The 16,044-nt window shown below is 42.9% G+C and overlaps 1 protein-coding gene across 2 annotated transcripts in view; it reads left to right on the top strand.

Moving 5' to 3' along the window:
• Positions 1-16,044, top strand: part of PHF10 (PHD finger protein 10) — a 150,321-nt gene that overhangs the window by 88,004 nt on the left and 46,273 nt on the right. For both annotated transcript variants that reach the window (XM_040429339.1, XM_040429338.1), the window contains one exon: positions 2,049-2,198. In XM_040429339.1, the coding sequence (XP_040285273.1) occupies positions 2,049-2,198 (150 nt within the window). The remainder of the gene's footprint in view (positions 1-2,048; positions 2,199-16,044) is intronic.

Raw genomic sequence — 16,044 nt, 5'->3', positions numbered from 1 at the left:
TTACTCTCCATTCAGAATGCATGGGGTATACCTCATCAGTTATTTTCCTGTATAGAGCCCCTGTGACGGAACTCTATGCCGGAAATGAAAAACGCTAGTGTGAAGTACCCTAAAATATTAAGTTTAAATCCCCCCTTTCCCAATTTTACATATAAAATATATAAACAATAAATAAATAAACATATTACATAGCGCTGCATCCGAAAAGTCCAAACGATAAAATTATTTAAAAAATATCTCCTATGCGGTGAGCGCCGTAACAGACATAAATAAATAAAAACCATGCGATTCACATTTTTTAGTCTCCTTATCACCCCAAAAAATAGGATAGGACTGTTCTATTATGGGCCGAACGTTTCATAAAATGCACGCGGCTTTTTTTGGTGTTTTTTGCGTGGTATTGAGTATCACAATACTTTTTTATGGTGACGAAAGCGAATCAAAATTTTGGTATCGAAACAACCCTATGCCGATCTGATCGGGGTAGCGTTGTCACAATACCAAAATTTTGATTCTGTTTCGATTTGGCGACTAAAAATTTCAGTTCAGGAGCCAATGGCTACTAGGTATTTTTTTAGTCTAGAGCACTGGGTGAGGGGAAGTATTTTACCATGATTTATCCAATATGCATCAGCAAAATATTAACTCTTTCATGTACATGATTTTATGTAACGTTCATCAGTTGACCTTTTAATTGCATTCTGTACAAAGCACAGTACGCTTGAAGAGCATCTGTCAGCAGATCTGTACCTATGACACTGGCTGGCCTGTTACATGTGTGCTTGGCAGCTGAAGACATCTGTGTTGGTCCCACGTTCATATGTGTCCGCATTGCTGAGAAAAATGAAGATTTAATATATGCAATTGAGCCTCTAGAAGCAACGGGGGCGTTGCAGTTACTCCTAGAGGCTGCTGTCTGTAACTGCTGCACCCTTTGCACTGTGAATGACCGGGCCAGGCATGATGGCGTCTTCAGTGCTTGCCCCTGTCAGAGTGGAAAGGACGAGGCAATACAGAGCCTGTAGGTGTAATGGCATCTGTTGTAGATCTCTCCCTGTCACAGCTTAGGGGGCATGTTCTTTCTGCACCAGCTCTCTCCCTGTCACCGCTCAGGGGGCATGTCCTTTCTGCTCCAGCTCTCTCCCTGTCACTGCTCAGGGGGCATGCCCTTTCTGCACCAGCTCTCTCCCTGTCACCGCTCAGGGGGCATGTCCTTTCTGCTCTAGCTCTCTCCCTGTCACAGCTGAGTCACCGCACTGCTCCCCTGAAGTCGCCGCACAGGGGTCACCCCACTGCTCCCCTGTAGTCACAGCAGTAGTGTTGGCATTCAGCCTTGGAGAGCCTAGTACTGCTGCCACCCAGCTTTCCCAGGCACATATCTCTATGGGCAGGAGGCTTCCTACCTGTGTCTATGGCGGAGCAGATCCTGGCCAACGCCTCCTGGTGCTCCCCGGCCTCCAGCAGCTCGTCAATATCCCAGTGCTGCCAGCTCTTCCCGGGCACGCACTTGTCGGCCAGCTCCCTGAAATTGCATTGAGGATTTTTTGTGACTCGATTACATCGAGTAATCGTTGCAGCTCTAATGTGGGTGGCCGGTTGAGTGTACATTTCTTGCCTTGGGAAAAGGTGACACCAGGACGCACTATGGAAGAAAAGCCTAGTTCCTTGCATTCATATGAATGTTTGACACGTACCTAGAAGTTGTTGCAGAGCAGGTACACCCCTTCATGAAGACATTTCCTAATGACAGTGGTATTTTTCAGCATAACAACGTGCCCTGCTACACTGAAAAAATTGTTCAGTAATACGACAGAGTTCAAGAGTCAACTTGGCCCTCAAGAGTCCTCAGATTTCTATTTGATGTGTGAAATATGTTTTTATACTTGACTACGTAATACCGAAAGGCTGCCATTAGTGTGTTTGGTAGTAGTTTGTATTTTATTTAATTTTTTTTATCGTTGACCTGAGATCTGCTGTTCCTGGAATTCTACTGTTTTATGTATGTGGAGATCTCTTACAGAACTTTACAAAAAGTGGTTTCATTTCAGGACAGTTCATCTGGCAATGTCTCCGAGGGTGAGAATGCGCAGGATATCCAGGAGGAATCATTTCAGGGAAAACCAAAGGCAAAAGAAAAATCCACCCCCAAAAAGGAAGGCACCAAACGTTCTGTAATGTCCAAAGCGACTGGGTACAAGGTAGAAGAAAAAAGCCCCTGACTCGGCTTCTTTACTGACAAGCCTTTCTACCTGAAATGCTCTTGCTTTTTTTTTTAAAAAAATTCTCCTTATTTTTAAACACTGACAAAATAATTTTTTATTACTTTTTATTATACACATTAATAGTTTTTATATTATTTTTTTTTTTGCTTCTAAGCACATCTTTCCTTCTCTGGTTTTCTTTTACACCTTTTCCTTATTCTTTTCTCTAATCTTCTTTGATTCAGTTGGGGTCTTTTAATAACGGTTACTATGGAGTGGCTATTGAACTCGCTGTGCTTTCCAAGTAACACGTTTTAAGGTTTAACACCCTCTTTATTTCTTGCAGACTGATCGTATTGCTGCACTGTAAAACCGTTGTGGTATTTTAGCATACATTACCAAAAATGAGAACCTGTATGGATTTATTACTTAGTTTTCACTTTCCGATATTGAGTTTTATTTAAGCAAGGCATCTTTCCAATAGTTTTGTTATATCTTCTGGTACGAAGTGCACCTTTTAAGCCCTTTCTTTTTATAGTGTGAACCAAAAATATGTGTACACAGGTATCTTTGTCTTATAGAGCACTGGTGAAGACAGAGCGGTTTATTTGAAAGCAAGCAACCTCAATCTCTAGCGCTAGGAGGTCTTCCTTCTTGCACTTAATTATGATAGTTGCACCTATTTGTGTTTTATTTTTGTGTCGCTTCATTTTTAGTAGGTTTAAAAGAACCTTTACCCCAGGCTGACACATTGGCAGTATCATTTCCATGATGTTTGCAGCTCCAGAGGAACTTTTTCTGCACTCGAGGGATGACATGGAGACATTTGAATGATTCTTGCTCTGTAGATATGAATGAGTGATCCTCAAGAGCTGTTTTATCAGCCTACTCCAAGCAATGTATTCATTCAACAGCCCCTTGCATATATTTATTGGGGATTATATATATATTTTTTTGTAAGGACTTACTCACATACCTGTTAAATGTTAATATTAGGAACGGTTCCCAGAGAGGGTACAGTGGTAAAGATTAATTTACACCTAGGGTTGGGCGGTATACCAATATTCTACAGTATTGGAGATATCTGATAATGCTAAATTTCAGCCTCGCTCCTCAATAAAGACCCATGCAGTATGACTTATCTACACGTCTTCTGCCTCCGAGCTGCTTTTAGGTTTCTATAGATTGCCAAACACTGTTATCACCTCCCTGGAACTTGTTACAGGAATCCTTTTTTTTATTTTATTTATTTTTTTATATATATTTTTTTGATTCTTTTGTCATTTTATTATTTTTTTTATTTGTTTTCTAGGTTGGCTGTAGAGGGAATGATTGTCAGTGGAGGGGGTTTTACAGAATTACAAATATATGGCTTTTACAAAAATAGAGCCACACTTGTCCACATGATGTGGTATTGCAACCAAGTCCCTTTCCTGTCAACACAGACGAGCTGCACTACCAGACACAACTCGTGGTCCAGTGTGCCACTGTTTCTGCCGTGTTTTTCTAATGCTGTACAACGCCATGAACTTTACGAATGAATTTACAGTGGTTAACGATAGTCATTTTACTCTGTTAGGAGGAAAAAACTTCTGTGGCTAGCTTATAGATGGCACAATTGCACCTTTTGCTGAATTATATGTTTGTATGTGATATGAATTCATATTATTTATAGGCAGGGTAATGGGGTATACATGGGAGAAAAGGGAATCCACTTCTAATAACCAGTGGTGATTAGACTGGGAATGTGATAAAAGTTTATCATAGCAAGACTTGAGAACAACTTTTTTGATGGATGCCTGATATTGACTCCATATGATGCCACGAAAAGCCTTAAAAGGGTTCTCCAGCCATGAAAAATGTAGAAAATATTGAAAACAGCTTAGGCTTTGTTCACATCTATGTTGGAGGCGCTGTTCAGAGCTTCAGTCACAAATCTCATAAGCTACCAGTCAGAATAGCGCAGCGCGCTGCTGTATTTTGTCCAGTAAATCAACACCATGATGGAAACCATGGTCAATGTGATTCATCTCGCTCCATTGGTATCCGCAATGTCAGGGATCCAATGATGGAGCAGTACAACGGAACTAATGCAGAAGTAAACAAAGCCTTAGAATGTTATAAAACAAATCAAGTCATACTCCGATGCTCCACTCTTCCAGTTTTGAGGTTTCCAAGGTCCCTCCTAGTCTTAAAGGGCATCTGTCAGCAGATTCGTACTTATAAAACCGGCTGACCTGTTACATGTGCACTTGGCAGCTGAAGCATCTGTTCTTGGTCCCATGTTTATATGTGACCGCATTACTGAGAAAAATGAAGTTTTAGTGCATGCAAACGAGCCTCTAGGAGCAATGGGGGCGTTGACGTTACACCTAGAGGCTCAGCTCTCTCTGCAACAGCTGCACCCTCTGCAGGCCAGGCACTGAAATATTCATAGCACCTGGCCCTGTCAAAGTGCAAAGGGCATGACCGTTGCAGAGGGAGCAGAGACTAAAGGTGTAACGAGAACACCCCCATTGCTCCTAGAGGCTCATTTGCATATATTAAAACTACATTTTTCTCAGTAATGCGGGCACATATGCACATGTAACAGGACAGCCTGTTTTATAAGTACAAATCTGCTGACAGATGCCCTTTAAGACTATGAGGGACCTTGGAAACCTCAAAACTGGAAGAGTGGAGCAATGTAGAGTGGAAGAATGTAACAGGACAGCGAGTTTCATATGTACAAATCTACTGACAGATGCCCTTTAATTTCCTGCTCCCTCTTGACACAGACATGAGTCAGTGAAGTAGTCATTGATTGTATTGAGAGGAAGCTGGAAGTTGGAACCTGGGATTTGGGAAGCCCTGGAGTCCCATTCTGAAAGTGTTTTCAAAATAATTTTTCATGGTTTGACAGCACCTTAGATACAGTATTGTACATGAGCTCTTGCGGTTATTGGCATTTAACCCCTTAGGGACACAGCCTTATTTCACCTTAAGGACCAGGCCATTTTTTGCAAATCTGACCAGTGTCACTTTAAGTGGTGATAACTTTAAAACGCTTTGACTTATCCAGGCCATTCTGAGAGAGTTTTTTTTTCCGTCACATATTGTACTTCATGACACTGGTAAAATGAAGTAAAAAAAATTATATTTTTTTGCATAAAAAAAATACCTAATTTACCAAAATTTTTTAAAGTTGCACATTTCAAAATTTCAGTTTCTCTACTTCTGTAATACATAGTACTACCCCTAAAAATTGTGATGACTTTACATTCCCCATATGTCTACTTCATGTTTGAATTATTTTGGGAATGATATTTTATTTTTTGGGGATGTTACAAGGCTTAGAAGTTTAGAAGCAAATCTTGAAATCTTTCAGAAATTTACAAAAACCCAATTTTTAGGGACCACTACAGCTCTGAAGTCACTTTGCGAGGCTTACATAATAGAAACCACCCATAAATGACCCCATTCTATAAACTACACCCCTCAAGGTATTCAAAACTGATTTTACAAACTTCGTTAACCCTTTAGGTGTTGCACAACAGTTATTGGCAAATGGGGATGAAATTTGAGAATTTAATTTTTTTGCCTAATTTTCCATTTTAACCCATTTTCTCCACTAACAAAGCAAGGGTTAACAGCCAAACAAGACTGTATCTTTATTGCCCTGACTCTGCCGTTTACAGAAACACCCCATATGTGGCCGTAAACTACTGTACGGCCACACAGCGGGGCGTAGAGTGAAAGGTGCGCCGTTTGGTTTTTGGAAGGCAGGTTTTGCTGGACTGGTTTTTTTGACACCATGTCCCATTTGAAGCCCCCCTGATGCACCCCTAGAGTAGAAACTCCATAAAAGTGACCCCATCTAAGAAACTACACCCCTCATGGTATTCAAAACTGATTTTACAAACTTTGTTAACCCTTTAGGTGTTGCACAAGATTTAATGGAAAATAGAGATACAATTTCAAAATTTCACTTTTTTGGCAGATTTTCCATTTTAATATTTTTTTCCAGTTACAAAGCAAGGGTTAACAGCCAAACAAAACTCATTATTTATGGCCCTGATTCTGTAGTTTACAGAAACACCCCATATGTGGTCGTAAACTGCTGTACGGGCACACGGCAGGGCGCAAAAGGAAAGGAATGCCATACGGTTTTTGGAAGGCAGATTTTGCTGGACTGTTTTTTTTTGACACCATGTCCCATTTGAAGCCCCCCTGATGCACCCCTAGAGTAGAAACTCCAAAGTGACCCCATTTTAGAAACTACGGGATAGGGTGGCAGTTTTGTTGGTACTAGTTTAGGGTTCTTTCACACTTGCGTTGTCCGGATCCGGCGTGTACTCCATTTGCCGGAATTACACGCCGGATCCCCCGCTCCTCACTACACTTTACCATGGCTGCCAGGACTTTAGCGTCTTGGCAGCCATGGTAACCATTCAGAAAAAGCTAAACGTCGGATCCGGCGATGCGCCGAAACGATGTTTAGCTTAAGGCCGGATCCGGATTAATGTCTTTCAATGGGCATTAATTCCGGATCCGGCCTTGCGGCAAGTGTTCAGGATTTTTGGCCGGAGCAAAAAGCGCAGCATGCCTCGGTATTTTCTCCGGCCAAAAAACGTTCCGGTCCGGAACTGAAGACATCCTGATGCATCCTGAACGGATTTCTCTCCATTCAGAATGCATTAGGATAAAACTGATCAGGATTCTTACGGCATAGAGCCCCGACGACTGAACTCTATGCCGGAAGAAAAGAACGCAAGTGTGAAAGGGCCCTTAGTGTATATATGATTTTTGGTTGCTCTATATTACACTTTTTGTGTATATTACTTTTTTTTTTTTTTTTGTTATTTACAACATTCATCTGACAGGTTAGATCATGTGGTAATTTTATAGAGCAGGTTGTCACGGACGCGGCGATACCTAATATGTATACAATTTTTTTTATTTATGTAAGTTTTACACAATGATTTCATTTTTAAAACAAAAAAAAGTTTTAGTGTCTCCATAGTCTAAGAGCCTTTTCAGTTTTTGGGCGATTATCTTAAGTAGGGTCTCATTTTTTGCGGGATGAGATGACGGTTTGATTGGCACTATTTTGGGGTGCATATGACTTTTTGATCGCACTTTTTGTGACGTAAGATGACAAATGGCTTTTTCTACAGTTTTTTATTTTTATTTTTTTACGGTGGTCACCTGAGGGGTTAGGTCATGTGATATTTTTATAGAGCCGGTCGATACGGACGCGGCGATACCTAATATGTATACTTTTTTTTTATTTATGTAAGTTTTACACAATGATTTCATTTTTGAAACCAAAAAAAATCATGTTTTAGTGTTTCCATAGTCTAAGAGCCATAGTTTTTTCAGTTTTTGAAAGATTATCTTGGGTAGAGTATGATTTTTGCGGTATGAGATGACTTTGATTGTTACAATTTTGGCGTACATGCGACTATTTTGATCACTTTTATTACCTTTTTTGGGAAGTAAGGTGGGCAAAATTTCAATTTCATCATAGTTTTTTATTTTTATGGCGTTCACCGGTCGGGTAAAGTAACATGACCGTTTTATAGATCAGGTCGTTACGGACGCGGCGATACCAAACTTGTAGGGAATTTTTTTTTTTTCATTTTTAATCAGTGATAAATGTGTTTTGACTTTTACTTTTTCCACTTTTTTTCACTTTTTTTTTACCCAGACCCACTTGGTTCTTGAAGATCCAGTGGGTCTGATGTCTGTATAATACAGTACACTATATACTGTACTGTATTTTACTTACTTTGTCTGAACAGATCTATGCCGTTTAGCACAGATCTTTTCAGCACCATGGACAGCAGGATGCCTGAGAAGGCATCCTGTTGCCATGGGAACCTTCCCCGTCTGCTCAGTAGTGGCCAGAACTGCGCAGACGGGGAAGGGTAAGGAGGGGGGCTGTCTGGGGGCTTTCTCCCTCTCCATCGGGGGGCTGCAAAGGCACAGCAGCCCCCCGATGGGAGAGGGAGGGAGCTCCGTGAGCTGTTAAACTTTTCCATACAGCGGTCCGTATGGACCGCGGTATGAGAAGGGTTAAACGGCTGACATCGCATCACAGATGTCAGCCGTTTATACCAGGGTGTCAGCAATGTGCTGACACCCTGGTATACCCACTGTACACCAACGATTATTCAAGGGGAGGCGGGCGGGGGATCGCGATCCAGCCTGCCGCACCGCTTGCAACCCTCCCGCTGCACCTCCCGCCGCCATAAAATCATTCGTGGGTGCAGGGGGGGTTGAATAAAACTATATTTTAGGCATATAAAGTTTCCCTGACCGCGGGGATCAGGAACTGCTGAAAGCGCAACAAACCGCAGGTCTGAATTGACCTGCGGTTTGTTGCGATCGCCGACATGAAGGGGGGGGGGTGTCACGGGACCCCCCCGCGCTTTTAGCCGAGGTGCCTGCTCAATGATTTGAGCAGGCACCTTGTTCTGATCACAGCCGGCCGGGCGGCAGTGATCGGAACAACACATGACGTACCGGTACGTCATGTGTCCTTAAGTACCAGGACATCATGACGTACCGGTACGTCATGTGTCCTGAAGAGGTTAAATGCTTGTTTTTTGTATTCAGATACATTTTATTATTTTGAAGGGGTTGTCCATAATTGGCAAAAGGGTGTTTATCCAGAAAAAAATATGGAAAGTGTGTGTATGGGTTTGGTGTTAAAACTGAAATCCCATTTTAAGTGAATGATGCGGAACTGCAATACCAGAAACCCTGACTTATTTACTAATCCTGGACAACTTATTCAACACCGAAATAAACCTCAAAAATGAAGTCTGAGTAGGCGTCTGCAGGTAACCAGTGTAGTAAGAGTTGTCCACTTCCCTAGAGGAATTCTGCCACAGGCGGTGTAGCTACCTGTGGTTTCGAGTTGATTTGGCTGATCGTTGTGCAATTTTTTTTTTCATTGCAAAATCACAACTCTGAATGTTTGCCATAGTGTTGAAGCAGGGCTTTGGGGACAAGGTCCTCCTTCTGATTACATTAGCCACTTGGACACCCATATGTGCAGACCCATGTCAATCATGAAATGGTCAAGTATTTTTGTCACCTTGTACTCTGGTAGAACGATTATTAACAGCAGAGTTTTATCATAGATTTATATATTTTTTTTGTAGTAAAATTGAAAAAAAAATCATAAAAATGCGTTATTCCCTTCCTGAAGTCAGTGTTTGAAAAGCACATTTCAGCTTTAGTAGCTACTCACATTCCCCATGCAATGACGATTCTAGTGCATCTATTCTAATGACTGTGTTGTCATTCCTTTATTAGTACTGCTAGAAGTTTTATGAACTAATTGCCAGCAGTCTGTATAAAGGTCCGCCTAGGTGTTTCCAGTTGTGGGTGCGGTCAGACTGAGCAGGGACATGCCCCCAACTGGTATCAAGTTGGATGTTTGATGCAGACTGCTGCCAATTGATTCATAAACATCGAGGAAAGGCACATAAGAATGGATGCCCCAGAATTATCACATGGGGAATGGAGTTACTAAAACGGACGGTCAGGACAGGTGACGGGTCTGTTTTAAAAGCCCAAGACAGATAGTGAGCAGTGCCAGTCAAGCATGTTTTCAGGCAAACAGATTTGAAGTTCTTAACCTCTTCAAGACCAGGCCTATTTTCATTTTTACATTTTAGATTTTTCCTCCTCATGTTCCAAAAGCCATAACGGTTTTATTTTTCCGTTCACATAGCTATATGAGGGCTTATTTTTTGCGGGACAAGACGCATTTTTTAATGCCACCATTTAATTTACCATGTCTTGTATTAGAAAAAAGGAAAAAAATTATTTGTGTGGCAAAATTGAAAAAAAATAAATGAATTCCACCAAGGTTTTTGGGGTTTTGACATCACCACATTCACTGTGCACTAAAAATGACCTGAGATTCTTATTCTGTGGCTCAATACGAATGCGGCGATACCAAACTTGAACAGTTTTTTGTTTTTTTGTTTTACTACTTCAGAAAAATCTAAATTTTATTTGCATCGCTGTATTCTGACAGCCATAAGTTTTTTATATTGCGGTCTACAGAGCTTAATAAGGTCTTGTTTTTTGCGTAACGAACTGTAGTTTTTATTGATGCCATTTTTGTAGTCTATACAACGTTTTGATCAGTTATTCAATTTTTGGGGGGGACAAAATGTCCCCAAAAAAATAGCAAATAGCGTGTTTTTCCCTTTTTTTTTTTTTTTTTCTGTTACTGCGTTCACCGCACAAGGATTTTTTTAAAATATTTTAATAGTTCAGACATTTTTTGATGCGGCGATACCCAATATGTTTATTTTTTTTGTTTATGTATTTTTAAAAGTAAAATTGGGAAAGGGGGGTGATTCAAACTTTTAATATATTGGTGTTTTTTTAACATTATATATTTTTTTTTTTTACACTTTTTTTGATCCCCTCTCCTATTCACCATAATAGAGATCTATTATGGTGAATAGGATTTTTACACTATCCATTCAGCGCTATGCCTCGTGCATAGCTCAGTATGGAGAAAGCCATGGCAGGCCTGGATCGCTTCAGCAGTGTCCAGGCTGCCATGGCAACCAATCGGAGCCCCGCGATTTAACTGCGGGGGCTCCGATCGGAAGGAAGATGGAGGCGCATCACGTCACGATCAGCCTTGATCGCGGCACCTGAGGGGTTAAATGCGGCCGGATGCCGGCTGTATCATACAGCTGGCAGATCGCGTGTATGGAGCTGGCTCACTGCAGAGGAACGCTCCATACATCCCCTGTCATGCAATGACGTACCTGTATGTCATAATGTGATTGGGTTTAATCACACGTTTGTTTACTGTTAAAGGCGCATTTAGAGCCAGTTCACATGGCGTTTTTTGGCACCAATTTTGGATTGTTCTGCCTCAAAATCAGCTCCAAAAAAGCCTCAAAACAGCCTCCCATTCATTTCAGTGTAAAGCGGCAGTTGCTTTTTTTTTTTTCGCTTGGAAAAAGGAAGCAGCATGTCCTATCTTAGAGGAGAATCTGCACGAATCATAAAAAAATAGGAAGCATAAGAAACGCATTTAAAAAACCACATTAAGACACGCATGGAATCTGCGTTTTTTATTTTTTTTTAAAGCGTGTATTTTAAGATCAGTTGTGTGAACTGGCCCTTACACTGCACGGATGAGCAGACTATTGTCGGGAAGGAGGTGTTCCTTCCTGATAATTGCCTGCTTATTATTGGAGGTGAAGAGCTGCTTTTACATGCAGCAATCACCTCCACAGTAGGAGGATGAGTAATGAGTACTACTATTGCTTGTCCTCATACAGCTGCATGGTTTCTGGGCAGTAGAGTGCTGTTTAGACAGTGGGATCTCCTGCACAGAAATAATTGAGGTAGGGTTATTTTGATACTAAAATTTTGATTTGGTTTTGTTACCATAAAAAAGTATTGCGATATTCGATACCACGTGAAAAAAAAAAAAAATGCCCAAAAAAAGCTGCATGCCTTCCTCATTTTATGGAACGTTCGGGCCATAATTGAACAGTCTGATTTTATTTTTTGAGGGGACAAGGTGAAAAAATGGGGAATCACGCAGTTTTTATTTTTTTATTTTTTTCTGTTACAGCGTTCACCGCATAGGACATTTTTAAAATATTTTAATAGTTTGGACTTTTCGGAGGTGATATGTACCGGTAATATGTTTGTTTGTTTATTTATTTATTGCTTATATATTTTATACACTGCTCAAAAAAATAAAGGGAACACTTAAACAACACAATGTAACTCCAAGTCAATCACACTTCTGTGAAATCAAACTGTCCACTTAGGAAGCAACACTGAGTGACAATCAATTTCACATGCTGTTGTGCAAATGGGATAGACAACAGGTGGAAATTATAGGCAATTAGCAAGTTACCCCCAATAAAGGAGTGGTTCTGCAGGTGGTGATCACAGACCACTTCTCAGTTCCTATGCTTCCTGGCTGATGTTTTGGTCACTTTTGAATGCTGGCGGTGCTTTCACTCTAGTGGTAGCATGAGACGGAGTCTACAACCCACACAAGTGGCTCAGGTAGTGCAGCTTATCCAGGGTGGCACATCAATGCGAGCTGTGGCAAGAAGGTTTGCTGTGTCTGTCAGCGTAGTGTCCAGAGCATGGAGGCGCTACCAGGAGACAGGTCAGTACATCAGGAGACGTGGAGGAGGCCGTAGGAGGGCAACAACCCAGCAGCAGGACCGCTACCTCTGCCTTTGTGCAAGGAGGAGCACTGCCAAAGCCCTGCAAAATGACCTCCAGCAGGCCACAAATGTGCATGGGTCTGCTCAAACGGTCAAACAGACTCCATGAGGGTGATATGAGGGCCCGACGTCCACAGGTGGGGGTTGTGCTTACAGCCCAACACCGTGCAGGACGTTTGGCATTTGCCAGAGAACACCAAGATTGGCAGATTCGCCACTGGCGCCCTGTGCTCTTCACAGATGAAAGCAGGTTCACAGTGAGCACATGTGACAGACGTGACAGAGTCTGGAGACGCCGTGGAGAACGTTCTGCTGCCTGCAACATCCTCCAGCATGACCGGTTTGGCATTGGGTCAGTAATGGTGTGGGGTGGCATTTCTTTGGAGGGCCGCACAGCCCTCCATGTGCTCGCTAGAGGTAGCCTGACTGCCATTAGGTACAGAGATGAGATCCTCAGACCCCTTGTGAGACCATATGCTGGTGCGGTTGGCCCTGGGTTCCTCCTAATGCAAGACAATGCTAGACCTCGTGGCTGGAGTGTGTCAGCAGTTCCTGCAAGACGAAGACATTGATGCTATGGACTGGCCCGCTCGTTCCCCATACCTGAATCCAATTGAGCACATCTGGGACATCATGTCTCGCTCTATCCACCAACGTCACGTTGCACCACAGACTGTCCAGGAGTTGGCAGATGCTTTAGTCCAGGTCTGGGAGGAGATCCCTCAGGAGACCGTCCGCCACCTCATCAGGAGCATGCACAGGCGTTGTAGGGAGGTCATAAAGGCACGTGGAGGCCACACACACTACTGAGCCTCATTTTGACTTGTTTTAAGGACATTACATCAAAGTTGGATCAGCCTGTAGTGTGTTTTTCCACTTTAATTTTGAGTGTGACTCCAAATCCAGACCTCCATGGGTTGAAAAATTTGATTTCCATTTTTTATTTTTGTGTGATTTTGTTGTCAGCACATTCAACTATGTAAAGAACAAAGTATTTCAGAAGAATATTTAATTAATTCAGATCTAGGATGTGTTATTTTTGTGTTCCCTTTATTTTTTTGAGCAGTGTATGTAAAATTGGGAAAGGGGGTTATTTATACTTAATATTTTGGTGTGTGTTTTGTACTTTTTATTTAAGAACTATTTTCCCCCTTAGGCCTCTTTCACACTTGCGTTGTTGGGATCCGGCATGCACTTCCGTTGCCGGAGGTGCCTGCCGGATCCGTAACAACGCAAGTGTACTGAAAGCATTTGAAGACGGAACAGTCTTCCAAATGCTTTCAGTGTTACTATGGCACCCAGGACGCTATTAAAGTCCTGGTTGCCAGAGTAGGAGCGGGGAGCGGGGGAGCGGTATACTTACAGTCCGTGCGGCTCCCCGGGCGCTCCAGAATGACGTCAGAGCGCCCCATGCGCATGGATGACGTGATCCATGTGATCACGTGATCCATGCGCTTGGGGCGCCCTGACGTCACTCTGGAGCGCCCGGGGAGCCGCACGGACGGTAAGTACACTGCTCCCCTGCTCCCCGCTACACTTACCATGGCTGTCAGGACTTTAGCGTCCCGGTAGCCATGGTAACTATTCAGAAAAAGCTAAACGTCGGGTCCGGCAATGCGCCGAAACGACGTTTAGCTTAAGGCCGGATCCGGATCAATGCCTTTCAATGGGCATTGATCCCGGATCCGGCCTTGCGGCAAGTCTTCAGGATTTTTGGCCGGAGCAAAAAGCGCAGCATGCTGCGGTATTTTCTCCGGCCAAAAAACGTTCCGTACCGGAACTGAAGACATCCTGATGCATCCTGAACGGATTACTCTCCATTCAGAATGCATTAGGATAATCCTGATCAGTATTCTTCCGGCATAGAGTCCCGACGACGGAACTCTATGCCGGAAGACAATAACGCAAGTGTGAAAGAGCCCTTAGGGACTAGAACCTGGGATCTTTCAATCCCTTGTCCTATTCACCCTAATAGAGCTCTATTAGGGTGAATAGGACCTCACACTGTTTCTGCTGCCCTGTGCTTTGTGCACACGGCAGCAGGGAGGTTACCATGGCAGCCAAAGCTTCAATAGCGTCCTGGCTGCCATGGTAACCGATCGGAGCCCCAGGATTTCACTGCCGGGGCAACGATCAGAAGCTGCCACTGCACCACCAATGAGGAGGAGGGGAAGGGACCCTGTGGCCACTGCCACCGATGATTTTAATACTGGGGGGGTTGAGGGGAGGGGACTCTGTGGCCACTGCCACCAATGATTTTAATACAGGAGGCAGGTGCGAGGGGTTAGGGTACTTTAACACTTGCGGCAGAGGATTCCGGCAAGCAGTTCTGTTGCTGGAACTGCCTGCCGGATCCGGCAATCCGGACGTAAGCGGATGGCATTTGTCAGACTGATCGGATGCGGATCCATCTGACAAATGCATTGAAATACCAGATCAGTCTCTCCGGTGTCATCCGGAAAAACGGATCCGGTATTTTTAATTAAATTTTTTTTGCATTTTGAAAGGTCTGATTTAGGCCAGATTCGGCATTAATGCATTTCAATGGAAATTCCGGCAAGTGTTCAGGATTTTTGGCCGGAGAAAGAACTGCAGCATGCTGCAGTATTTTCTCCGGCCAAATAACGTAAGATGGACTGATCAGATTGCTCTCCATTCAGAATGCATTAGGATAAAACTGATCCGTTTTTTCCCGGTATTGAGCCCCTGTGACGGAACTCTATGCCGGAAAAGAAAAACGCTAGTGTGAAAGTACCCTTAACTGCCGCTGATCGCAGCTCCCCGCCAGCACCCGCCTCCTGTATTTGTATTAAATTACTTTCATTGGTGGTGCAGTGCGCCCGCCCCTCTCTCCTCATTGGTGGCAGCGGCACAGGGGGAGGGAGAGTGCTTCCTTCTTCCCTGTGCTGCTGAGGGGAACATGGAGCGCGCTGCGAGCAGTGCGCGCCATGTTATCTGATATTGGACTGCGCAATAGCAAATCCTGGTATCGAGGTTGATACCAGACAAAAGTATCGATTTGGGTATCAAAAAGTCGATACCCGAAACAACCCTAAATTGAGGTGTCCGCATGAACAATTGTTTCAACTGATGAATGAGCGCTAATAAATGCTGCAAGTGGATTTACTCTGAGATCTGCCTTCTGCTGGTGTGTGCATTTGTATTCTGATCCTTTCACCAAATCTCTTCTGGGGTTCTGTCCCCCTAGTTGCAAATGTATATGTTCTCAACTAAAGCACTTAAAAATGCATCACAGAAAATGCACAAAAAATATTCCATCCCTTCACTTTATCTTTATCTTCTAACTTGATCATATTCAATCTCATGTTACATTACATATTACTCATAATAATCTGTATTTTGTGGACCGATTGATTTCAATGGGTCTGTTATCTTCATTTTGTGGAATGGAGATACGAACGTGGAAAGCACATGGATCATCTGTGCGTTTTCCACATCCGTATGTCCATTCCTCAGAAAGATAGAGCATGTTCTACACTTGGCCATAAAATGCGGACCACTGACATATTGAAGTCAATGGGTCTGCAAATAAAAAGAAAGGATTCAACCCTGACGTCATCCATATTTTGTGGGCTGCAAAGTACATACGGTGGTGTTCAACT

The sequence above is a fragment of the Bufo bufo genome, chromosome 4 (genome assembly GCF_905171765.1).
Source record: "Bufo bufo chromosome 4, aBufBuf1.1, whole genome shotgun sequence".
NCBI lineage: Eukaryota > Metazoa > Chordata > Amphibia > Anura > Bufonidae > Bufo > Bufo bufo.
Note: the sequence above shows the minus strand (reverse complement) of the source record. Positions and strands in the feature narration are given on the sequence as shown.